This window comes from Rhinatrema bivittatum, chromosome 3 (genome assembly GCF_901001135.1).
Source record: "Rhinatrema bivittatum chromosome 3, aRhiBiv1.1, whole genome shotgun sequence".
In the NCBI taxonomy this organism is placed as follows: domain Eukaryota; kingdom Metazoa; phylum Chordata; class Amphibia; order Gymnophiona; family Rhinatrematidae; genus Rhinatrema; species Rhinatrema bivittatum.
This window is the reverse complement of record NC_042617.1, coordinates 216,294,751-216,322,201: the sequence shown is the minus strand read 5'-3', so window position 1 is coordinate 216,322,201 and position 27,451 is coordinate 216,294,751. Positions and strand designations below refer to the sequence as shown.

Genomic DNA, 27,451 nt, shown 5'->3' with positions numbered 1-27,451 from the left:
GATGTGTTCCATATTTTAATGACCAGTTAGAATTCTAGCGGCCGCATTCTGTAGTATTTGAAGCGGTCGTATAGTTGATTTGGGTAGGCCTAATAGCAGCAAATTACAATAATTGAAGCTTGTAAAAATCAGGGATTGGAGTATGGTTCTAAAGTTAGGTTGATTTAGGAGTGGTTTTAAGCGTTTAAGTATTAATAGTTTGTTGAAACCATCTTTGATCTTCATGGATATGTGTTTTTTGAAATTCAATTCTGGATCAATCCATATACCAAGAATCTTCACTTTATCACCTAGTTTAATAACAGTCTTGTCGATTTGCATAGTGTTATTTGGATTGTTTGAGATTTTTCTTTCAAGCAGTATGCATTCTGTCTTATCCATGTTGAGGCAGAGTCTCATATGATTTAGGAGTTTATTTATGTCATTGAGATATATGGCTGAAAGTTTACATGCTTTCTCTAATGTGTCTGTAACCGGTATGATTAGTTGGATGTCATCAGCATACATAAAGTAGGTAATGCCGAGACCGGAGAGCAGATGACATAATGGGAGGCGATAGAAATTAAACAGTGTGGCTGATAAGGCCGAGCCGTGTGAGACTTCGGTTTCCAGCGATATTGACTGATTTGGAATTATTAATATTTACCTGAAATGATCTATTGTGGAGAAATGAGGTGAACCAATTTAATGTTGTACCAGCTAGACCTATTTAAGATAATCTGCATATCAGACTATTATGGTCGACCACGTCAAAGGCCACGAATAAATCCAGCAAGATAAGAAGATAACGTTGACCATTATCAAAACCTCTCATAATTGTGTCAGATAGGCGAGAAGCAAAGTTTCTGTGCTGAAGTGTTTCCGGAATCCATATAGCGTTGGGTATAGAATATCATTCTGTTCTAGATACACATTCAGTTGTTTAAGGATTACCTTTTCGGTTAATTTAGCAAGAAAGGATAAATTTGAGATGAGTCGGTAATTATTAAGCTCTGCAGGATCTAGATTCTTTTTTTTCATAATGGGTTTGATTATAGCCATTTTTAAACTGTCTGGTATTGCTCCTTCATCTAACGATTTATTTATGATATTTGTGATAACTGGAGTAATGGTTTGTGATATTTCTTTTAAAGTGTGTATTGGGATTTTATCATGGTTAGCAGAGTTTAAGGACTTAATTAAGCCTTCAATTTCAATGGTCGAGACAGGTTCAAAGGTGGACCATGGTGTTACGTCTTTACTAATTATTTTTACATTTTGGAGAGGGATTTTGTTTATGGTCTCGGTTATTTTATTGATTTTATTTTTGAAAAATTTAGCCAGGTCTTCTCGTTTGGTTTTGTTTATCATGTTTTTATAGTGTTGTTATTCCATGTGTTTTAGTGGATACTTGGGTGCTGTGGAGATGACCACGCCCACGGGGAAGAGCCCCGTGAGGAGCCACAGCACTGGGCTAGACTCTATATACAAAACACCGGAATTTAACTCTTATTATACAGCTTGAAGAAAGCCACCAGGTGGCAGTGGTAAGTTGTAGTCTCAGGGACCTCGGCAGAGGGAGCCTTTCTCTCCTAGGTGATGTCAGGAGGTTCCGCAGCAAGGAGTTACTGTGGATGAGACAGATGAGATATTAGAGTACTCACTCAGTGTTAGCTGTTATGGATGCGATTCCACCAGATAGTTGTCAAAGATACAGGCACTGAGGCAGGGAGAGCAGGCCCTTGAGGAGCGAGTACCTGTTCCCTGAATGGCACCTGAAAATAGAACAGAGGGCCCCCAAGGAGCGGGTACCCAAGTTAGTCGTAAAACCCCAAAGGGCAGAAGGAGAGCTTCCTGCAGGCAGCAGGGAAGTGACAGAGTAGTGCAGACAGGAACAGTACATGTCTATTCGAGCCTTTGCCAACTCAATGAGCTAGCAATCTTGAGAAGTAGATATACCCGGATTGGCGTGACGTCAGATGAGGGAACGCCCTCAAGGTTCGCGCCACTGGGCGTACTTAGACGTGGGGCGCACGTGCTCGCTCACACCCTAGCAGTTACCTGGGAGGAGCAATGGCATACAGCTGCACCATAGCCATTCTGAGGATGCCAGAGAGGTCGGCTTGACGATGCTACGGTAGCCATCTTGCCCAGGTAATCGGGAGGAGCTGAGATAGGGGTGCAACAAGCGGAGTGAAGCCATTGAAGACCGACGGACGCAACAGATCCCCCCTTCAAAAGGCATCCACGCAATGACCTACCAGGTCTAGGCTTTTGCGGATGTAAATGATGGAAATCCTGTAGCATCTTCTTATCCAAGATATTGGACATTGGAGTCCAAGAGTTGTCTTCTGGGCCCTAACTATCCCATGACAGGAGGTATTCCCATTCTCTACCTCGTTTTCTTACATCGAGAACTGCGTCAACTTTGTATTCGATGTCTTCTTCTGCATCTACTGAAGTAGAGTTGGGTATCTTGTTGGAAAATTCACCGAGTATCACTGGTTTCAATAGTGAGACATGGAATGCATTGTGGATCTTTAGAGTAGCTGGTAGCTTCAAACTGTAGGTGAGGTTGCCCAGTCGTCGGAGAATGGGAAATGGTCCAATGAAGCGAGGAGCAAATCGGGCTGAAGGAAGCTTGAGTCTTAAATGTTTTGTTTACAGCCAGACCTTGTCACCACGCTTGAAGTCTGGAGCCTTGTGGTGATGAGCATCATATCCTTTCTTGGCTCGTATTCCTGCTTTCATAAGCATCTCTTTAGTCTGAGTCCAGAGTTGATGGATATCTGTAGCAGTTGTTTGAGCTACTGGGAACGACACTGATAATGGAAGTGGCAGTGGTGGTAGTGATAGTCGTCCGAAGCCCACGTCAAATGGTGTTGATCCAGTAGATGTTGCTGAATGAGAGTTCATGGCAAATTCTGCCCATGGCAACAATTTGCTCCAATCATTCTGTCGGGTGTTCACATAGGCACGAATGAACTGTTTGAGTGTCCTGTTCATCCTTTCTGTTTGGCCGTTGGACTGAGGATGATATGCCGATGTGAATATCGAACTTCTTGCATAATGCCTTCCAGAAGTTAGCTGTGAACTGAACTCCGCGATCGGAGACTATGTGCTTAGGCAAGCCATGCAGGTGGAAGATGTGCGTGATGAACAATCGGGTGAGCTCCATGGCGGTGGGTAAGCCTGGGAGAGCCACAAAATGTGCCATCTTTGAGAACCTGTCAACGGTTACCCAAATGTTGTTGTTCCCTCCTGATGATGGTAAATCTATCACAAAGTCAGTGGCAATATGTGTCCATGGTTCTTCAGGGGCTGGCAAGGGTTGGAGGAGACCCCATGGACATCCTGGTGGCGTCTTCTGTTTAGTGCAGTTTGCACAGGAAGCAACGTAGGCGAACGTGTCCTCTTTCATGGTGGGCCACCAATAAAAGGTTTGCAGTTTAGACAACGTCCTTCATTGCCCAGGATGTCCTGAGAATTTGGAGTCGTGTGCCCAAGCCAATAGCTTTTTCCTGAGGTTCTTGGGTACAATTTCGTTAAGGCCTCTGTAATCTATGCAAGGACGCAATGTGCCGTCCTTTTTGCCCACAAAGAAGAAGCCTGCGCCTGCAGGAGACTTGGATGGTCTAATGGAGCTCTTGTTGAGATTCTCCTGAATGTATTCAGACATGGCTTTGTTCTCTGCCACAGACAAGGGGTACACTCTGCCCTTGAGTGGCTCTGTATTCGGCTTCAGATGAATGGCACAGTCATAGGGTCTGTGAGGCGGAATTATATCTGCAGCTTCTTTTGAAAAGATATCTTGAAAAGATGCGTATTGAGGCGGCAAGCCCGGCATTACTGGGGTGGTAGGCATACAAGGTAATGGCTTAACCTCAGTCAGGCATTGCCTATGGCAGTCTGGACCCCAACTTGACAGTTCCAGACTAACCCAATCGAATTGGGGCATATGCTGTTGTAGCCATGGTAATCCTACTACTATGGGGTGCATAGCCTTCTCTAAAATAAAGAAGGAGATGGTCTCCGTATGGAGAGCACCAGTACGCAGACACACTGGTTCAGTACGTAGTGTTACTTCTCCCGGCAAGGGTTCTCCATGGATGGATGAAAGAAGTAGAAGAGGCAACAAAGTGGAAGTGGGGATCCGTAGATGTTCCACTAGTTGTTGAAGAATAAAGTTGCCTCCTGCCCCTGAGTCCACTAGGGCAAGAGTCTGGTACTGTAGAGGACCACAGATGAGAGATACAGGAAGAGAGAGTGGAGGAGAAAGAGTGGTGAGACCTAAGAAGAGTCCTCCCGCAGGACTTAGGTCTGTCCATTTTCCTGACATATAGGGCAGTTTTGGACAGCATGGCCAGCTTGTCCACAGTACATACACAGCCCTAATCTCTTACGCGTTCTTCTCTCCTTTGACATCAGGTGGCTGCGGCCTAATTGCATCGGTTCCTCTTCGCCGGCTGCTGGGACCGTAGGGGCAGCCCTGGATGTAGTCTTGACTCGGACTTCACTCAGAAAGGGTCTCTGGAAGTCTTGGTTTCTTGAACTTTATCTCGAAGCCGGCGATTGATTCTAGTTGCCAGTTTCACCAGTTCAGCCAATGTTTCAGGCATCTCTCTGGCTGAGAGTTCATCCTTCAGGCGAGTGTTCAGTCCTTTGAAGAACAGCGTCTTCAGGCATCTTGGGTCCCAGGATAATTCAGATGCCAGGGTCTTGAATTCAATAGCGAAATCAGCTAGGGTCTTGTTCCCTTGCTTTAGGTGAACCAAGGAAGATCCTGCAACAGAATATCAAGCAGGGTCATCAAAAACTGATTTAAACAGTTCAAGGAATCCTTCAATGTTGTGAAGGATCGAGTCCTCGAGTTCCCACAGCGAAGATGCCTAGGACAGGGCTCGTCCATCTAGGTATGATAGGAGATACGTAGTCTTCACATAAGCTGTGGGGAATTGTCCAGGTTGTAATGCAAAGTGCATGCAGCACTGGTTAATGAAGTCTCTGCATCTCCATACTTCTCCCGAGAAGCGGGTAGGAACTGCTAGAGGTACAGTTGTCTTGACCGTCATCTCCGATGGTTTAGCCTCTTCACCTGAGGTGGAAGGGGAGTTCATCTGTTTGTGTAACAAATTAAATGCAGCGGTCAGTCCTTCCAGCGCAGTCTGCTGTTCGGTGATCCACTGGGCCAGGCCTGGAATGGCCTGCAATGCCATGAGCTGAGCCGGATCCATGGAGTTGGCAATCTGTTGTTATTACGTGTGTTTTAGTGGATCCTTGAGTGCTGTGGAGATGACCACTAGGGATGTGAATCGTGTCCTCGATTGTCTTAACGATCGATTTCGGCTGGGAGGGGGAGGGAATCGTATTGTTGCCGTTTGGGGGGGTAAAATATCGTGAAAAATCGTGAAAAATCGTGAAAAATCGAAAAATCGAAAAATCGCAAAACCGGCACATTAAAACCCCCTAAAACCCACCCCCGACCCTTTAAATTAAATCCCCCACCCTCCCGAACCCCCCCCAAATGACTTAAATAACCTGCGGGTCCAGCGGCGGTCCGGAACGGCAGCAGTCCGGAACGGGCTCCTGCTCCTGAATCTTGTTGTCTTCAGCCGGCGCCATTTTCCAAAATGGCGCCGAAAAATGGCGGCAGCCATAGACGAACACGATTGGACGGCAGGAGGTCCTTCCGGACCCCCGCTGGACTTTTGGCAAGTCTCGTGGGGGTCAGGAGGCCCCCCACAAGCTGGCCAAAAGTTCCTGGAGGTCCAGCGGGGGTCAGGGAGCGATTTCCCGCCGCAAATCGTTTTCGTACGGAAAATGGCGCCGGCAGGAGATCGACTGCAGGAGGTCGTTCAGCGAGGGTTCCGGCACCTCGCTGAACAACCTCCTGCAGTCGATCTCCTGCCGGCGCCATTTTCCGTACGAAAACGATTCGCGGCGGGAAATCGCTCCCTGACCCCCGCTGGACCTCCAGGAACTTTTGGCCAGCTTGTGGGGGGCCTCCTGACCCCCACGAGACTTGCCAAAAGTCCAGCGGGGGTCCGGAAGGACCTCCTGCCGTCCAATCGTGTTCGTCTATGGCCGCCGCCATTTTTCGGCGCCATTTTGGAAAATGGCGCCGGCTGAAGACAACAAGATTCAGGAGCAGGAGCCCGTTCCGGACCGCTGCCGTTCCGGACCGCCGCTGGACCCGCAGGTTATTTAAGTCATTGGGGGGGGGGTTCGGGAGGGTGGGGGATTTAATTTAAAGGGTCGGGGGTGGGTTTTAGGGGGTTTTAGTGTGCCGGCTCACGATTCTAACGATTTATAACGATAAATCGTTAGAATCTCTATTGTATTGTGTTCCATAACGGTTTAAGATGATATTAAAATTATCGGACGATAATTTTAATCGTCCTAAAACGATTCACATCCCTAATGACCACGCCTATGGGGAGGAGCCCCTTGGGGAGCCACAGCACTGGGCTAGACTCTATACACAAAACACCGGAATTGAACTCTCTTATTATACAGCTTGAAGAAAGCCACCAGGTGGCAGTGGTGAGTTGTAGTCTCAGGGACCTCGGCAGAGGAAGCCCTTCTCTTCTAGGTGACGTCAGGAGGTTCTGCAGCAAGGAGTTACTGTGGATGAGACAGATGAGAGATTAGAGTACTCACTCGGTGTTAGCTGTTATGGATGCGATTCCACCAGATAGTTGTCGAAGGTACAGGCACTGAGGCAGGGAGAACAGGCCCTCGAGGAGCGAGTACCTGTTCCCTGAATGGCACCTTAAAATAGAACAGAGGGCCCCCGAGGAGTGGGTACCTAAGTTAGTAGTAAAACCACGAAGGGCAGAAGGAGAGCTTCCTGCAGGCAGCAGGGAAGCAGCAGAGTAGCGCAGACAGGAACAGTACGTGTCTATTCGAGCCTTTGCCAACTCAATGAGCTAGCAATCTTGAGAAGTAGATATACCTGGATTGGCGTGACATCAGATGAGGGAACGCCCTTGAGGTTCGTGCCACTGGGCATACTTAGACGTGGGGTGCGCACACGCACCCTAGCAGGTACCTAGGAGGAGCAATGGCGTACTGCTGCACCAAAGCCATTCCAGGGACGCCAGAGAGGTCGGCCTGATGATGCTGCGGTAGGCATCTTGCCCAGGTAAGTGGGAGGAGCCGAGATAGTGGTGCAACAAGCGGGTGGAAGCCGTCAAAGACCGATGGACGCAACATATAGTATGCTACATAGGTGCGGTAGTTTGCTAAAATTAAGGGGCATTTCTTTTTGCGACAAGCTTTTTCTTTTCTTCTTAAGATTAGTTTAGTATCTCTCAGTTGTTTATTGTACCATGGATTGGAATTCTTTCTTGTGTTATCAACACGTTTAGTTTTTTCTGGGTTAATAGCGTTAGCAACGTCAGCCGTAATTTGAAGCCAAGATTGAGAGGCATTGCTAATATTTGAAAGGTCAATGTTCATTAATTGTTTTTTGAGTTCCTGTTGTAACAAATCTAATGGGAAAGGTGGCCTCTTTTTGAAGCTGGTAATATTAGTACCTTTTGACTTATTTTTAGTGTCACATACTGTCTGACAGTGTGGTAGATAGTGATCGGACCATGGAATTGGGGAACAAGATACAGACGAGTTACTAAAAAATATATCATTAGTAAAGACTATGGGGCAGATTTTATAACCTGTGAGCGTGGCCTACATTTGTGCGCGCTACCCGGCATGCACAAATGTATGCATGATTTTATAACATGTGCACACAGCCACGCACATGTTATAAAATCTGGGGTCGGCGCGCGCAAGGGGGTGCACACTTGTGCACGCCGAACCCTAGGGGAGCCCTGATGGCTTTCCCCGTTCCCTCCGCTCCCCCCACCTTCCCCTCCCTTCCCATAATTAACCCACCCCCCAGCCCTACCTAAATCCCCCCCTACCTTTATTTCAGGAGTTATGCCTGCCTCTGCCTCTGGCAGGCATAACTTGCGCACGCCGTCCGGCTACCAACGCGCAATCCCCCAGCATGGCCGCTGTGCCGGAGGACTCGGGACTGATTGTAAAGCTTGTTGCTGAATTATGGTTCATTGTAAACCGAGGTGATGTTTGTAACGTGCCGCGGTATATAAAAATCTCTAAATAAATAAAATAAAAAATAAATAATAATAAAGCAGAATATAAGCAACTGAGGTGATAGTAATCTACATTTTTCTTATTTAGTTATAATTTTTAGATACTTTACTATTACAGCACGGGATGAGCAAAAATGTATTGCTTTTTTTTTTTGTCAGGTGAATAAAATATATTTTTTTGTCTATACATTCCTAAAATAAAGTGCAAAATAATTTAGCAAGCATATGTATCATGCCATATACAGTTTTAGTAAAATAACAACAATAAAGATGGGGTATTTGCAGGCATTTATTACCCTGCCACAAGAATCAAATAAGCATTAGTGAGCAGATAATTCCTGATTCAGAGGTCAATCATACTATTTATAAACATTCATTCAGCTAAAAAAAAAGTTTAAACCATTGATGTTTTAGCTCTTTTTGTGTCACATTTTGTATTGTTAGGGTCAACAGACATTTTTTGGTTATGTTTCCTGAAACAGGTGGCCAGTCACCATGCAGGATATTTATCCTAGTATTCCAATCTCACCCCTAAGGTTTATCATTTTTGTCAAAGCAGTTGCTAACACAACACAATCCTTGCACAATGTTAGGGTTAGTGGATGAATTCATGCCATCAGGCACTAATTGAGGAAGCCATACTTACTTAGCATAGGCTTTCTCCAGCAGTGCACTCCAAAACTCATTGAGCTCAGCTGAGTGCAGGAAAACCAAACGATTTCTAAAGGTGGGTAGTCGATCATCAATGACAACATTTATCCATTCATTGTGTTGCCAAAACTGTTAAGCAAAAGAGAAAACTTAAGTAATTAGAAGAATCTCTCCTTACTGACTCAATACCACTAGAAAATCTGCATTCCATTTCAACTTATAAAACCATGGGGGAGGGGAGATTATGTGAAAAAAATTAAATGTAATTTTAAGAAACTATAACTCTGGAATCAGTTTCACAAATGAGTTCTTTACATAGCAAGTCAGTGTTATGTGACATTCTTTCTGAAAAGTGATGTGCTGGAGATATCTTTGCACTCATACTGAAAGGGTTAAATGGCTAAGAAGAAAAAGACCCCCACACCATGCAAAATCCCTTTGAATGGGGTTAGTTCGATTACTTATATAACTTTGTCAATGTGTTAAAATAATAGTGGGTTATGATCACAGGTATGTATGTATGATGGCTATAGCAGGGAGAAGTGAGTGTCATGTTTTGACAGATAAACTTGCAAGTCTATTCTCTCCATCTCCCTGCCCCCACCCCTTCCCCTATCCACACATACAGTATCTTTCCATATGATTGGTGAAAGGGACTCCTGTTCATCCCTGTGGATTTGTCCCCCATGCGCACATCCTGCCCTTGATATAGGCACTGCTTGTGTTGTGCTTGGCACCCTGCCTAACTATCGCAGTGTATATCACTAGGGACTTGGACAGAGCTGTTCCTGCCTTCCCCATTGATTGCCCTGCTCATTAATTGATGTCATCTAGGGTACCTGGTCCCTTATCTGAAAAGCGGATGCCAGAGGGGCACTTGCCGGCATCATGTGCACAAAGGAGTACGACAAAGGAGCCTGCCCCTTTGTGCACCCCTTTGTGTGAGCGTGATACATCATTCATTTCTGCCTTTTTGATTTTTAGACATAACTATGGCTGAGACCATTCGTCATTCCCTTTCAACCATCATTGGCCAAGACCGCTATGGATCAGACTGCTTGCTACCTTGAAAGAAACCTCCTTGTATATTGTCAGCTCATACATATTCCCCTCTCTCCCTCTCCTCCTGTTATGCTGATTACCTCTTTCATTATTCTATTAATTAACCCTTTGCAACTTTTTCATTCAGAAGATCCAGATGATCTGGGACAACTTCTCTGATGACTCTTCTCCTATTTATAATACTTTACTCTCCGATGGACCCACCTGGGACTCCTTTCCTGCTGTCTCATGCACTGAGATTGTACAAATTATTTCCAAACTCAAAAATACCACTTGTCCACTGAATCCCTGTTCTACTGCCCTTTTAAAGATTCTCCATCATGACATAGCTCAATTCATTTCAGATCTAGTTACTACCTCACTTTCTGCCAGCTACCTTCCAGATTCTCTAAAAAGAAGTTTCCATCTACCCCATGTTAAAGAAACCTTCTTTAGATCCTGGTATAATTTCAAATTATCATCCAATTTTGCCTCTTCCCTTCCTTGCGAAAGTCATTGAGAATGTTGCGTTGAAACAACTTTCTGTTTTTTCTGGATGAAAATCAAGTACTAGATCAGTATAAATTTGGTTTACGAAAATTCTATAATACCAAAATGTTTCTTTTGTCCAGTTTTGACTCCATCCACTGGGGCTTTGATACTGATGCCCAGCATATGCTGTTCCTCCTCGACATCTCTGCAGCATTTGATACAATTGATCATGTTATCCTCTCATCCCTTGGTTTTTCTGGTGTTGTTTATAGCTGGCTTGAATATTATCTCTCCCACTTTCAACAGATTTCAATTAATTCTCACCAGTCTTCCTGGGATGCCCTTCCGTCTGGTGCATCCTAATGCTCTTCCCTATCAGCTGCCCTGTTTAACATCTACCTTATTCCTCTCTGTCGCCTCCTGGCTAGCCTCGGGGTGCATGATAGGCTATACACTGACAATATCCAATTTTCTTTCCCCTAAATCCTCATGGGACCGGTCAGTAAAATTTGCATCTTTTTGTATCTCCTCACTCCAACAATGGCTGCATTCTAATAAACGTTTACTGAATCTCAGCAATATTGAAATCCTCATCCTCTCCAGGTTTCCAGTTGCCTCCATTCCTTCCTATATTACTGTTAATGACTGCCAATTACCAATATCTAATACAGTACGTAACCTAGGTGTTACAAGTGATTCTTCACTCTCCATGCAGCCGCACCTTGACTCCCTTACATGCTCCCTGCTATTTAAACTGTGTCTTCTTAACATCTCAAACCACTCCTTGAACCTTTTGATTTTCTTACAGTTTTGCAATCATTCTTGTTCTCTGGTTTGGATTATTGTAATTCTCTCTTTATTGGACTCCCCACCTACATTATTGGACCTCTTCAGATAATTCAAAATTTTGCTGCTCATCTTCTATTACATATACCGATTCATGAACACATTACTTCAGTTCTCCAATCACTACACTGACTTCCCATCGCTTTCCATTGTTATGACCGCGCATACCCCCCCGAAAACCTACCCCAAACCCCCCCTGTGCGCGCCGAGCCTATTTTGCATAGGCTCAGTGGCGCGCGCAAGCCCCGGGACGCGCGTAACTCCTGGGGCTTGCATGGAGGGGTGTGTCGGGGCGTGCCGGGAGTGATGCGGCGTTTCGGGGGCATGTCGGGAGTGACGCGGCGTTTCAGGGGCGTGTCCGGGGGCGTGGTTCCGGCCCGGGGCGTGACAGCGGCCCCTGGCCCAGCCCCCGGACCGGAACATGGAGCCTGGCGTGCGCAAAGTTACGCCTGCTTCAAGCAGGCGTAACTTTTGTGATAGAGGTAGGGGGGAGGTTTAGATAGGGCCAGGGGGTTGGGTTAGGTAGGGGAAGGGAGGGGAAGGTGGGGGGAGGGTGAAGGAAAGTTCCCTCCGTGGCCGCTCCGATTTCGGAGCGGCCTCGGAGGGAACGGAGGCAGGCTGCGCGGCTCGGCGCGCGCAGGCTGCCAATTTTGGGCAGCCTTGCGCGCGCCGACCCCGGATTTTAATGGATACGTGCGGCTATACGCGTATCTATTGAAATCCCACGTACTCTTGTTCGCGCCTGGTGTGGTCTGCCCCATATTGTCTCCCATGCACACACACTCTCTCCCCAGAACATACAAACAGAGGATGTTTGGCCGGCTCAGCTTCTTTCTCATACATCCATGTAGTCTTACATGCTATTTGCTCCCATGTACACATGCTCCTACACATGTTCACTCACATGCTATTTGCTCACACATATGCTCTCTAGAGATGTGCATTCATTTATCACAAATTAGGCAATTTCAACTAAATTGCCTAATTCGTGTTGGTTCAGGGGACCAGAACCACGAAACGGATTTTCCCTGAACTTCAGGGAAAATTCGTTTTTCGGGTTTGTGCCACCCCATCCCTTCAAATTTACTGTATTACAAACCCCCCACCATCCCGATTCCTCCCCAAGACTTATTAAAAGCCCTGGTGGTCCAGCGGGGTCCCACGAGCGATCTCTCCCTCCGGGCCGTTGGGCTGTCGGGCCTGCTACAAATCAAAATGGCGCCGATGGACCTTTGCACTTATGATGTCACAGGGGCTACCGGTGCCATTGGTTGGCCCCTGTAACATGGTAGGAGCAATGGATGGCCAGCGCCATCTTGTGCTCCTACCATGTGGATGGGATGGTGGAGGGATTGCAATACAGTAAATTTGAAGGGTTGGGGTGGGGGGTTTTTTCCCGATTCGGATCTTTTTTTTGTTGATTCGTTTTTCCGGGTTTGGGTTTCAGCTTAGTTTTTGCCGGAAAACGATCTGTGGGAAAACGAGTTTTCCCACGAAGCGCCCGAACTGAAACCCGACCCGACCCAGAACAATTGCTCTCTCAAACATACATACATGCTCCATCTCACATATATATGCTCTCTCACTTATACAAACACTTTCTCTCTCTCTCTCCCTGGAACATACCAATAACAGAAGCTTGCTCCGGTGCCACGTCTCACACACACACACATTCACATGCTGTCTTACATTCTATTTACTCACACACATTCTCTCTCTCCAAGGAACATACAGGGTTCAGGTAGCATCAGACTTCTTTCTTCAGCCAGGGGTCCCCACTAACTCAACAGCCTCTTTACTGCACAGCTCATGAGCACAAAAGCATCTTTTGGCCATGCAGCGCTATAGGTGCAAGAGTCTCTTAAGTGGCACAGCTCCCAGCAACAGCCTCTTTTCCATTGTGCAGCCCAGCTGACAAGGCCTCTTCTCTTTGGCCTTGTGGCCCCCACAGACAACAGTCTTCTATTTTCTGAACTTGCTGCCCAGCTGACAGGGGCCTCTTTGTTTCAAATGCATGACTGACGTGAAGAGGCATCTGTTAGCTGGACTGCATGGCTGACATGAAGAGGCCGCCATCAGCCGTGCCATGCAGCCTTCTCTTTTCCACCTCATGGCTTGGCTGATGGCGGCCTCTTCACTTCAGCCACACAGCCCAGCTGATGGCGGCCTCCTCTCTTCAGTCGCGTGGCCTGGCTAACAGGGGCTTCCTCTCTTCCACTGCGTGGTCCGGCTGACAGCAGCCTTCTCTTTTCAGCTGCAAAGACCCAGGCAATTCAGCTGTTGCACAGGCCCGGCAGACATAGTGGCCTTCTCTTCAGTCCACAGGGAGGAGGGACCCAGCGGAGCAAAAAAATGTCCTCAGAGGAATTGTTGGGGCTAAATTAGGACTTAAAAATAGATAGGCTGAAGCTCTTGCTGAGACTCAGAGAACGTGTCCTGACTGCAGGAAGCCGGCACATGTTAGCCCCACAACTACGTGCCTGGCCTGACCGGCTCATTGGGGCATGCCCGAATAGGCCATTCCACCCCTGGGTTCACTCCTGTGATGCTATGTTCAAAATTTACCCATTTGGAGATACTACTCCACATAATGTCTTGGATTTCCATATTGAGAGCAGGAAGCACCAGGTGCAACTGAAGCCCTGAGGATGGGGAGCTGCTGACTACTGAACTGCTAGAATTCAGGGAATGTGGCTGGCAAAGCACCTCACTTGGATTCTGCAGGCATAGGACTGCCACTGGCCTGGAATCCACGAGTACAAAGAGAAGTGCTGCAGGGGATGAGGAAACAGGAATGGTCTCAGGGAGCAGAGTTATTCCTGGGCTGTGGGAAGGCAGAACAGGAAGGTGGTTCAAGCCTGCGAGCAGGAACAGATTGGCCTATCAAGCATTTGGCTTTTTTAGATCGCCTATCTTCCTTCTTCTTGGGACCCTATCAAGCATTTGGACATGCCTTGGTTAGCCAGTCAGGTTGGTCACTTGGAGATCAATATTCACAGTTATTTATCCTAATTAACAAGTTAACCAGCTAAATGTCAACTTTTAATTATCCCTAGTACTTATCCAGCTAAAGTATTCATGGATAAGTCATTATCCGGCTAAAAATTAGCTGGCCCTGCTCTCTGGAACTCCCTGCCCGTTCACATGCGCCTTGAATCATGTGTGATCAAATTTAAAAAGAAACTAAAAACACTACTGTTCAACCAAGTTTACTCAGAATAGATCCTCCCCTCACACCATCTCTTACACCACTCCTTGGTGACCTCACTTTCCTTATATTAAGGAGCTAACTATATTGTTAATTGTTACTTGTTCTTGTTTTTAATCTATTTTCCATGCTGCCCTTGGTTAACCCCCCTCCCATGTTGATATGTATCTTCAAGCCTTTTGTTAGAATGTGAACTGGTATGATGTCCCCACTAATACCGGTATATAAAAGTTTCTAAATAAATAAATAAGGTGGGAACATAAGAACTGCCATACTGGGTCTAACTAATGGTTCTTCAAGCCCAGGATCCTGTTACCAACAGTGGCCAAACAAGTTCCTGGCAAGTACCCAAATAGATAGATTCCATGTTGCTTATGGCCAGGAATTATCAGTGGTTTTCATCAAGTCTATCTGGTTAATAACAGTTATGGACTTTTCTTCCAGGAACTTGTTCAAACCTTTATTAAATTGAACTACACTCACTGCTATTACCACATCCTCCAGCAATGAATTCCAGAGTTTAATTGTGTATTGAGTGAAAAAATATTTTCTCTGATTTGTTTTAAAAGTACTGCTTAGTAATATAGACCCCTACTGGCTACTAGAAGGAAAGCTTGAAAGGTTTATTGGTGTATTTATTGTTATTCAGAATTTATTTCCATTATATCTTTATTGAGGTATACAGCAAAGACATTTTATTCAAAACATAGAACCCCAAAAACTGTGCAGTATACCTACAAAGTATTCACCCACTACATCTCAAAATCTCACAAACTTTACAGAGGTGGGAGGTTTCAGGAGTTGTGAGCTAAAGGAGTGATAGATAAGAGTTTCCTTCCCCAAAGTTATAAAAGTGCTTCCCATGAGACCCAGAGAAAAGCAGGAGAGAGAGAGAAAGAGAGAAAGGAGGAGGGATTCCAGAGTGCTGAGAGTTGAGATTTATAATTGATGTAGTTGAAAGGGTTGCAGCTGAAGTTTACAAGGAGTAGGACTGTAAGTGTGTGAATCCAGGGAGTGCTGGAGGAGCCGACGAGGGTTCCTGCTAGAAGTAACTGAGGCCATTCCACTCCACTCATGATTTTATAGACATCTGTCATATCTCCCCTCAGCTGTCTTTTCTCCAAGTTGAAGAGCTTTAACCTCTAATTTTTCCTCATATGTGTTGCGCCCGTCGGTCGCAGACCGCTGCGACCTTTGCTGCTCACCTCATTTTGCCCAGTAGCCTCGATTCTGGCTAAGATGGCCGTCTCTGCATCTGCACGCTGACCTCCTTGGCATACCCGGAATGGCGAGGGCGATCCCGGTCACCATCTTGAACCTGGAGTGACCTAGATCACGCACGCGAGCACCTGCCTCCTTCTTGAGCACGTCATGGCGTGAACCTCGGGGGCGTCCCCTCCACATGACGTCACTGCCTACGTGTATTTAAGCTAACCGGACTTTCCTACCTAGAAGTTAACAAGGATTTCATCTTGCTATTCCTTTCTCCCAGAAGCTTCGCATCGCTAGACCGGTGTTCCTGGCTGAGTGACTCATGTACCCGCTCCCCGGAGGCCCTTGCTGCACTCAGGGTTATCCACTCCTTAGAGAGCCTTTCCTGCCTGTCTCACCATCTTCAGCTAGTGGGTTCGCCTTCATCGGATCTCCACTGTTGCTGGCATCTATTCTCCACTGCATTGTGAGTACAAGACCTACTCTTCATTATTTCATCTACCCTGCTGTGTGGGATCCTTGGGTTACCCCACTCTGTGGACCACTACCGGATCCACGCTGTCTTGTGCCAATTGCCAACACCTACCTCAGGCCTACCCCATGCTGCGGACCACTACCAGAGATACAACACACAAGCTATATCTGAAGCAAGTACTTTCCGGGTTACCCAGCCTTGCGGACCACTACTGGATTTTCACTGTCTTGTATCATTTACTCACATCTGTCTCCAGCCTACCCCGTACGACGGATTACTACCAGAACTACCACGTACAAGATTATAAAGAAGCAATGATTCCCCGGCTTACCCCGCTCTGTGAACCACTACCGGAGAATCCATCCCAGCTCTTCTAATTCCAGGACTGAGTTTACAACCTGCTCCTCGGGTTTCTCATTGCTGTATAATAAAGATTCACTGACTCCTGTGTCCATCACTACTAAGACCCCGCCTGTCATGAAGAGTGCCCACAGGGCTCTACCCTGTGGGTGGAGTCAGCTCTCTCCAAGACCTAAGGGCCCACAAACCAAGTTAAAACATAACAATATGGGAACTGATTTATTTTGTTTATCATTTTGGACACTCTTCTCTGAGCCTCTTCTGAATGAGTTAACTGATAACTTAACCGATATTAGGAGTTAGCCAAATAAGTTTTTCAGCTAACTCTAACCATGCCCTGGAGCAGGTCTAAAGTTATCCAGCCTCGTATGGCCAGATAAATTTAGACTTAAATGGCTATTCAAAAGAATATAGCTGGTTATATGGCCTTACTGTTCAAAATAAAAGTTCTGTACAGGCCTGGCAGCCCAAATAACAGATCTCAATCCAGTATGTCAAATATGGGCCCTGCTGGGCAGAACTTCTATCCCACCAAATCCCTCTGTGAGCATCCCCCATCCTCCTGCTCACTCCCCAGCCCAGCATAATTTTAAAACAATGATCACTCCTCTGCTGCTCTCCATCCATCCCACCACCAAAATCCTAACCCTCTCTCCCTCCTGGTACCTTTTAAATTTTCTTCTGCTGGGTTCATTCTATGCTTCTATTGCAATCATAGCCAGCACTTTCTGGAATTAAGAAAGAGGTGGGGACAGAATATAAGGAGAGAATGTGTGCTGGGGAGGGAAGAGAAATTGTTGAGAACTGTTTAGGAGGAGGAGAGTAAGGGTGGTGTGGATAGGCCAGGCTGGGCTGGAAAGGGGAGCGTATGGTATGGACAGGCTGTGAGATGGGGGGATGGAAAAACAAGGGGAGGTGTCTGGTGAGGATGAGCTGAGTTCTCTAGCTCTTCTTTTGGCCATGTGTCCTCCCATTTCTGCACCACTTGCTCCACTCTGTACATTTAAATACAGCCTGGCCAATTGCACCCATGACCCACCATGCTTCATTTTTATTTTTGTCCGGAGTGGGGTATTTTGTATTGAGTTGAAAAGATGAAAATATTTTGAAAAGTTGGCTCTTGTGCATCAGTCTCCCCAGGCCTAAAAAATATCTATAGTTTATTCATCTTACCTGAAATTGAAATATTCCAGAATAACCAGCACCAAATGTTTGATCTGGTGGGACCACTCTATAAAGGGTTTTATCATTAAGAGTCAGGCAAGCTATTGCTGCCAACAGCCAGCAGTCACCTGCAAAATTCAAATTATACATCTTTACCATCCAAAGGCTAAACCTGCCAGACGTACAGCACCGGTTTGTCTTATCATTGATTAAGTTACACAAACTATTGAAGATTTTTCCTTTTCAAATATGAGTGTGCCAAAATGTACCTATAGAATCTGAAGAGTGTTCAAGTCAAGATTAAGAGTGAAATAATGACATAGGGAGATGTGTAAGCCTCACTACAAATCAACTGTTGCAGGAATTAAATACTTCTCATACTTGCACATGGGACACATCAAAAATCTTATTTGACTATCCTGCTGATGCATAAGGTCCGCTACCTTTTTACCAGGCAGATATATTACCAAACGATCCTCATGCCCACCAGCCACCCAAACCTAGAAATAAGATCCAAAGAGTAAGAAATGCAACCAATAAAGAGGCAAGTTTCATTTTGAGAAATCATTAGTGCAGCCGCTTTTATATACCTAGAAACTAGCAAAAGTTTAAGCTGAAGGAGTATTTAGGACTCATTGCGTCAAAAAAAACCTAAGTATTATAGCAATAATGATTGGAAACTTGAAATTATATAAGTGGCAACCCATTTTTAAATGACTGGCACATTTTAAGGAATGTAGACTATATATACAGTATATATTATGACATGAAAAGGAAATCTGGGTTCCAATATTTTGTGTAACCAACAATAATAGTTATTTCATTATTATTTTATCAACACTAAAATGAACTTTACCAAGCAATACAGCAAAGAAAACATTTTAACTGTAAAAAATTCTCTTAATAGGGGAGTACACGTACCAAGGTCCCCTTGACAAATGTCTGTTCTCGAAGCTCCTCCCACAAAGAACTCTGGATTGTTCACAATTTCCTAGAAGAGAGACAAGAAAAGTTGACTAAAGTATGATTGCTATATTTTGGCTAGTTCTAAGTTCATTAAATGGCAAATATATTTCTCTTGAAAACACATTTAAATATGATGCCATCAGTTCCTGCAGAAATAGTAAACCTGCAGGCAGCGCATGTTTAGAAGCTCAACCACTTTACAATGTATTGACTAACTGGTGAATTTTCAAAGCATTTCCGCATCTAAATGTAATATACTATTGTAGCAATTTTTGAAGGCCATTTTTCTGCATTATGTTCACTTAACATGGTTTAAACCTATTGACAATTCAATGGCACGTATTGTAGCAATTTTTAAAAGCCCACTTGCAGCCAGGAATTTAGGTCTCTTTATGGATTATGAGTTAAATTTTAAAGCCCACATTTCAAGAAAAGCAAAAGAAGGCTTTGGTAAATTAATGATGTTAAAACGTCTGAAGCCATTACTTTCTCGTGAAAAATTTAGGTATGTGCTCCAGATCATGTTATTTATGGGACTTGACTATTGCAATTCTATGATGTTAGGCCTCCCAAAAACAACCATCCGTCCTTAACAGGTGCTCCAGAACGTCACAGCTCAGATTTTAACAAATACCAGAAAGAACGATCACATTACTCCGGTTCTGAAAGACCTCCATTGGTTACTGGTTGAATATAGAATTAAGCATAAAATGATATGTATTATTCACAAGATTTTGTACGGTGAAATGACGGACTGGTTAAATTCTATTATTAGACTTCATATACCACAGCGTGATCTAAGATCCGCTAACAATAACAAAGGCCTTCTTTCAATACCCACCGTAAGGTCCGCCCACTTGAGCAAAGTTAGAGATCGTGCCATCTCAATTGCGGGGCCAAAACTTTGGAACAATCTGCCACAAGATTTAAGACTTCAGCACAACCTGAAGAGATTTAAAAAAGACCTAAAAACATGGTTTTCCCAACAGGCATTTGGGACTGATACTCAAGATACTAGCTGAGATCCATGACACTAGTTATGATCCACATAAATCTTATGCTTTACTATTATCTTTTTAGTTGTGATAATGAAAACATTTCTTTTTAATTTTTTTATTATTTTATATTGGATACTTATTGTATATTTTTATTCCTATTCAATGTTTTATTTTTTGAATCTTTTTACTTTGTAAACTGTGGAGATAGAAACTTGTTTTCTGTGTAACGGTATAGAAAAACTGTATAAATAAATACATGGGTAAAATGCATGTACACATGTAAAACCCAGTTTTAAGTGTGTAAATGCTTTTCAAAATCAGGCCCTTTATGCAGTTATATGAGCACTGTAATTATACCTGTAATTGTGTTGGGCAGTCGGCCCCAGCTCTTGCTTGAATTCATCATGTAATAAGAGACATTTTTATACTGCATTTCAGCTTAATAAGTGAAGAGACTATGGCTAACGCATACGCAAGTGAGTTGGGTTGACCGTTAAAGAAGGAGAGTATTGATATAGTAATATTGGATCAACATTTAAGGGCGTTTTTATATACTAAAAAGCTAAAAATTAATTAAATATAATTAAAACATGTTTTTAAAGCATTTACATATTGCACTTTTTCAATTAAATTAAAACTGGTAAATACTGTCATTTGAGTTATTACCAATATAAGGTTATTGTTGTGAGAGTAGGCCGCGAAGAACCACAGCCAGACTCCCCCACCTAGTGGCACGATCGACTCCACCTCGGGTGTGGGAGTCTTGCTTCGGTCGGCGCCGGTCTTGCTTCGGTGGGCGCCGAAGAAAAAGGCCGAGCTCCGCCGTGGCCTTTTTCTTCGGCGCTCTCCCCGATGCACCACGCAGGACGGCACACCGCCAGCGCCTGCTTCCTGACCCCCAGCTTCCCAGGCGCACGCGCGTCACCTGATCCCTTTTCAGGGGACAGCATGGGAGGGGTCAGGACTCCTCCTTCCAGCCCTGCAAGTATTTAAGGCAAGGCCTGCTCCACAGACCTTGCCTTGACTACTCCTGGCTCCGGTTCCTGTGTAGTATTCCAGTTGCCTTGTTCCTGGTTCCTGTCCTTCATCTGCTCTGTTTCCTGGACCCTTGCTTCACCTGACCAGGTCTATGCCACCTGCCAAGACCCTTGCCTGCCTGACTACGAGATACGCCACCTTCTCCCCAGTTGACTTCTCTGTATAGGGAGAAGTCAACTCCCTCTACAGTTGACAGTGAATTGAAGAGAGAAAGGTATAGGGGATCTTTGGGTTACAGTATCCCTATATACCCATACATGTTATGAATTTTGTTGAAGAAAATAGAAATTCATGGTTAGCAGAACATGCTGATTGGATTACCATTAAAGATTCAACAAATCCGCAAGAAGTGAGGGAGCATCCTGAATACAGGCAAGCCCTCAACTGAAAGGTGGCAGAAATGCAGCTAGTAAGAAACATCTATAAACATGCCATAGTTCATTACCTGAGATCTGGAGAACAGAGTCACACTCTATAAATTGCCTGTTGCCCAATGGGGTCACTATTAAAAAACCAAGCCCTGACCACTATGATCCAGCCAAGCAGGTCAAGACCAAGGAAGAAGAACTGGAAGATCAGATAGTCCTAAAAGGTGGTGTGAACAACCAATTGTTCCTGACATCTCAGAAGGGCCTCAGTTTTCTCTTTCTGTTGTCTTTGTTTTATTGCAGACCAGTTCCAGTTAGCCTGTTGAGGCTCAAGTTTAACAAGAGACAAAGAACTGTAAGCTTTCCCTCTTTGAGAGGTTTGACATTGGTTTCCTGGCCGAGGACCTCTTCCATCAATACGATAACCTGGCCTGGACAAGAGGCCAAGAAGATCTGAAGAGCCTCCCATTATTTATGAACATTCTGTATGTCCTGAAGAGAAGTGTATAACCTATTTAATTTCTCAGTTAAGCGAGAGATGTTATATTTAATCAGTGTGTAATAAATTTCATATTGAAAAATGTTATTGTTTAGAAAAATCTTGAAAATACTTTTCATAAAAATCTATAAAATGTTCAGAAAAATTTTTTTAAATGTGATGTTCTTGATTTATTTACTGCTAGAATTAATTGTAATAACTTTCCCACTAGGCTTTTGTATTATACCTTCTAACATATTTTCTTTGCAACTGAAAGCATCTTTGGAAGTGGTCCAGTGTCCTGGTTCCCTTTGTATTTAACGGTTTTCCTATCACAGCCTATGCATAAGGATTGGAGAGAGGAGAAGTTGGAGAGATCTTCCCCCTGGATATCAAGGAATGGAGATAAAAAGTGTTTTGGATGGTATAAAGTGGATAAATATACCTTCAGGGTATACAGCAAGGTCAAGTGCAGGTAAAGTAAAGTGAATATGGGGGGCATGTTAGCCAGGATAAAAGCGCATCCTGGTTGGCTATGTTTTTGCCATGCACTGGTATGGAGTTTGAAATAGGTCGAGGCCAGCTAGCCTACTGCCATTCTGGGGTACTCCCACCCCCCGGTGTCCTCCAGGTTCCCCTTAGACACTCCAGGGAGTGTCTAAGGGGAACCATACCCAGTGACAACCCACTGGGTATGGCTCCCCTCTCTGAGAACATATAGGAAAAACATCTGGTAAATGGTTCTTCCCTCAGGAGAATGTAGAAGGCACTGGAGCTGAGGATTCTCCCTTCAGGAGAATGGAGATGAAGTGGGTAAAGGAGGTTATGTGTACTATGTGTGTTAACGTAAGGTCCTGAGTTTTCAGCCTATGCTGGACATAGGTTCTACTTGGAAGGGTCCCCAAGTGATGAGGCCAGGTATTGTAACATCTACCATGTTATATGTGTGTATTATGGTTTTTAATGTACAGAGGATTTGAGTGAGTGTCCTGATGTGGGTGCTCATAGGCCTTTAGTCTCAGTGAAACACTTTTTGACATGTCACATAAGAAGTCATTATTCCTATTCTGCTAAGTTTTTGATTTTTTATTATAGGCAGCCTTTAACAAGTATGACATTGTAACATGACATTTGTGTTCCAATTTTGTATTTTTAACTAGACAGTCTGACGCTATAAGCTAGATGAAAATGCGGAAAAAACTGGACCATTAGGTCATAGAAACATATCTAGTACAAGGACAAGGCCAGCTGATATTCCATCTAAGAATATAGAAAACATTCTTAGAACAGACACAAGGCTGCTATTGCCACAAAATTCCAAGAAAACATTTACATATGAGACAAGGATTAATTAAATTGGAGAATGAGAGCAAATTACCATACAGCCATTCAGATTATTTGTTTATAATAGAATGCCAATTATAGAAATTTTGAGAATTATGTAATCTATTTTAGGGGTTGGAAATATTAAACTATAAATTCTATATAATGCTTTGTTATTAGTAAAATCATTTCAGAGGGAATTTATGCCGATGCCTTGCGTAGCACTGTGCCTCTCCATAAGGTACCTTATTATTTAATGTCTAAGATTTATATTATTTTATAGCATTTAATAAAATCTTTTCTCTACAGCTGTTGGCTTTAAGCACCTATTTTCAGAGAACCCCAACAGATGGTGACCCATCGGGACCTGGAGGAGGCATGGGTGAGATTGTCTGCTTGGCAGTTCTGTTTAAGGGAGAAGGGCACCATGGTCTTTTCCTTATCTTCGTCTTCTCTCCACTGCCAGCTGGCTTTCTCTCTCCTCTACTCCAGAAAGGAAAACCATTGATTTGAGTTTTTGACTTGCAGAGCCACAGCTGGAGAAAACCTTATTAGGATAAGATTTAAGATTTATAGTTTCCCTGTACGTACCCAGATCAGTCCAGACTCCTGGGGTTTTGCCTCCCTTCCAACAGATGGAGACAGAGAAAGTTTTGCAAGCACTGCCTCTTAACCCGGTGTGCCACCTGCAGCTCCTCACTATTTATTTGTCTCCAGCAGATGGAGGTGGTGCAAAACCTGCAGTTCTGAACCAAAAAAACCCCCCAAAACCAAGGAGCTTTCTTTTGGGATTCCAGTTTAGGAGAGAGGTTGACAGGTCCTGGTGGGGCCACCCCTCCTGGTAGAAGGCTGGAGCCATCAGGGTTTGGGGACCCCAAAATTGCTCGGGCTGGCACACCAGGGGTGACAGCCAGTGGTCTGACTCCCTCCACTCCCAGCACAATCTTTTCAGAGCCTCTGCCATTCTGCTTCAGGGAAGTATGTCTTGTTTGTTTTCCTGAGGTTTTAAGTTGTTAAACAAAAAGAAAAGAAAAGAAAACAGGAAAGAAACAGACCGATCATGCTCTCAGCTCTCCCGGGCTGCAGATTGTGATGGAGGCAGGTCGAGGAGTTTTCTTTACTCCGGTTTTTGGCGTGATCCCCACGATTTTCTCAGGTACTCAGCCATGCTGCCTCCTAGCCACTGCATTGCTTGTGGGTAGGTTTGCACGTGGCTTTCACGGGCCGGCTCTTGTTTCCGCTGCCTCCCTGGTGAAGAGGACAGTTCACAGGGGACTGCAGGGGCACTCTCTCAATGGCGGGAGTCGAGGCATGTGAGAGCTGCTTGCTCCGGCGCGGCCGACCCATGCCCATTGAGCGCAGGAGCGGCAACCATTTTGGATTCCATTGTGCTCATGGAGGAGAGAGCAGCTGGGGGAGGGGAACTCCCTCTGACACTGTCACTGGCTAATTCCAGCCCCGATGAGCCTGGGGGGGCATGGAAGGGCTGAGAGAGGGGGACCTCGATCATTTGAGGGGGGGGAATGATCAGGATTTTCCCCCTTTTCCCCCAGAGTTTATTTTGTTAATGCATCAGGTCTTTTTGGGCCGGGGGGGGGGCAAGTGGTCTTGCCCTCCTGGGCATTGCCCCTCTGGAGAGCCTCCCAGAAAAAGTCCACAGCATCAGATTCTGCAGGAGCTAACAGGATCCGTATTGTCAGAGCTCCTGCAGGGTGTGGTCATGTGGCAGTGGATTCGGATCCGGGGTTGCCATCTGCTGACCCTCCAGAGGGCCCTCCGCTCACGGCAGAGCAGGGTCCTGATGAGGAGGAGCCTGGAACAATGCTTCCCCTGGAGGGGGACAATCCCAGAGTATTGCATCTATTTCAGAGGTGGGGGACTTGTCCCTCTCATACCGCATGTCTTGGCTGAGCTGGGAATTGTGGTGCCACAAGTGGAGCTGGACCAGGACTCAGTGGATCTGGTTATGGCTGGTTTGAGAGGCCCAGCCACTACTTTTCCATTCCATAGCATGGTGAAGTAGTTGGTTGTCAGGGAGTAGGATACTCTGGAGACTTGCTTGAAGAACAGTAGGGCCATGGACAAATTGTATCCACTGCCTGAATATGTGCTGGAAGTGCTCAAAGTGCCTAAGATTGATGCCTCAGTGTCCGCAGTCACGAAGAGGACTACTATCCCGGTGGCCAGTGCGGCAGCCTTGAAAAATCTACTAGACAGGAAACTTGAGATGTAACTCAAGCAGATTTTTGAGGTGGTTTGATGAGGACATGAGGGTAAAGAAGTCGTACCTCTGTTTCTGATAGGGATTTAAAGCAGACACAGAATATTCTTTCCTCCTGTAATAGTATGGAGGGGTACTGTCTCTTCCTAATCTCCTTCTCAGGTCTCAGAATCTCCAGTAAGAGAGGCTAATAATGAATATTGTTTTCTGCTCTACATTTATCAGTCAAACTGTTTAAATTGTTTAAGATATTGAGAGATTTTTTTTTTTTTTTTTTTTAGGTATTCAGATTTTACTTCTGTGTCTACCTTTCTCTAGATCTGTTCCTGGTTCAAGCCATAGTGCTTTGCTTCTTTCAAAAATGAAAAGATATGTTACTAGCTATCGTTAATATTAAGTTTAGATAAACTGTCTTTGCTTTATTTCGGGCTTTAGAACTGTTCAAATATATTTTTATTTTCTATTTTCAGTCATTAAAGCCAAAAGCCATCATTAATATTTATAATTCTTAAAGTCATTATGTCTAAAAAGGTTTACTCTCTGTCTCCATTTGATTAACATGGTGCAAAATAGCTGCTGAAGAAATATCTTATTTCAGAAGGTCCTGAAATGCCAAAGGAAAAATTACAGCCCATTCCCTGTATTATCAAGTATATAGTGTTATAAATTTATAATTTGGTCTGAACTGTCATTGCGGGTCATTAATTATGTTAGGATTCTACCTCTTTTTTTTTTTTTTACAAGCAGCTTATTTATGTTCCTGCATGCTGAAGGCATTTAAGGGAATTTATGAATTACAAAGCTCATTAACTAAGAAACTTGTAAAAAAAAAAAAAATGAAAGAAAAAGAAAAATAATACTCACAACATACCCTACAAATGGAAATTGCATTTTTATACACCAGTATATGGATTGTACTGTCATAGAATTTAGTTAGCATATGAATAATGAAGATTTCCTAAATCTATGAAGTTAATGATGTCCTGACATGCTGACATAATAATGAAACATAATTTAGATTTGTTAACTCTGACCCTCCCTCCTTCTCAATGTAGGAAGCATATCAGCACAGTTACAAGTTTCATTGTTTGCTTTATTGTTTGCTATTTAGATTTAGAAAAGTTATTAGTGATGTGTTGCATGGTTTTAGAGATAAGAGCAAAAGTTAATAGCAACATTTTAAAGTTTCTTTGAAAACACTGAGTTTAGGGATAGATTTTAAAACGAGCGCACACATGGACGCACCTATTTTATAACATGCGCACCCTGGTGCACACATGTTATAAAATCCAATGGCCACATGCACATTCACGCCGGATTTTATAATCTGCATGATGTGCGGGCAGCACGTAAGGGGGGGAGAATTAATGCAAAAGCGTGTGGCGCCGCATTCGGGCCTTTCCCAGTTCCCTCCCAGTCCGCTCCAATTAAGGAGCGGACTGGGAGGGAACTTCTCTACCCCCTACCTAAACTTCTTCCCTCTTTCTCCTCTCCTTCCCACCCCTAAATACTACCTATATTTTAGAACTTATTTCAGCCTGGGGACCTGAAGTTAGTTGCGTGCGCCGGCCGGCTATCGGCGCGCAAGTCTTTGGGACAGCATTCAATGGCGCTGTTCCGGCCTGCCCCTTTGAAGAGGCCCAATAGTTGTGCGCATACCGGGGTTTACGTGCGTGGCCGAGCCTCTTTGAAAATTTGCCCGGTGCGCGGTAGGCTCGGCCACACACATAAACCCTGGGATTTACGCACGTAAGCCTTTGAAAATCTATCCGTTATTTCCTACAAAGGTTTTGAAATGAAACTAAGATACAACTGCATTCTTATCTGTTCCTGAAAAGTGTCTTATCAAGTTATATAATGCTCTAAAGAAAAATAGTGAAACAGATGTAATTTTAAGCAAACTGTCATTTTCTTGCTTATACTAATAGTTCTGTGCAAAATAACATTGTCTTCTAAATACAAGATAACCTTGTGTCACTATAGATTACCAAAACTAACCCTCCACCCACTTCTAACTTGGCAAAATAACCTGACTTTCTTACAAATGACTTTTAGTGTCTAGAATTGCAAGATGGTCCTTAATGTTTGTTTCCCCCATTGTTAATTTTTAAATCCATTATATGGATTCCAGTAGCCAGGTTGTAAAATGTTTTCCTTCTCCTTTCAAAGAAAAGTTATGCAAAATAGAATAATATAGAGGCATTAGTGAAGATAATTTGTTTATACAAAGGCAAATGAAAAACTGTTCCTGGTTCAAGCCATAGTGCTTTGCTTCTTTCAAAAATGAAAAGATATGTTACTAGCTATCGTTAATATTAAGTTCAAATAAACTGTCTCTGCTTTATTTCCGGGCTTTAGAACTGTCACCATGGTCAGTGTGGGTACCAGCGTTTAGTAAATCAGTTCATATTTTGAATAGTGTAGACATGGTAGGGATCTTATTTTCTCTTAATCTAAGTAAAATACTTAGCAATAGCTTGTTTGTTGCAGTTGCATTTATTTATTTATTTTATT

The 27,451-nt window shown here is 44.2% G+C and overlaps 1 protein-coding gene across 1 annotated transcript in view; it reads right to left on the bottom strand.

The window, feature by feature from the left end:
• The window catches only part of CAPN9 (calpain 9), a 306,745-nt gene that overhangs the window by 240,003 nt on the left and 39,291 nt on the right, over positions 1-27,451 (bottom strand). The window contains exons 2-4 of the mRNA XM_029594190.1: positions 18,467-18,536; positions 17,555-17,673; positions 8,743-8,876 (exon numbers count right to left, since the gene is read on the bottom strand). Of these exons, the coding sequence (XP_029450050.1) occupies positions 8,743-8,876; positions 17,555-17,673; positions 18,467-18,536 (323 nt within the window). The remainder of the gene's footprint in view (positions 1-8,742; positions 8,877-17,554; positions 17,674-18,466; positions 18,537-27,451) is intronic.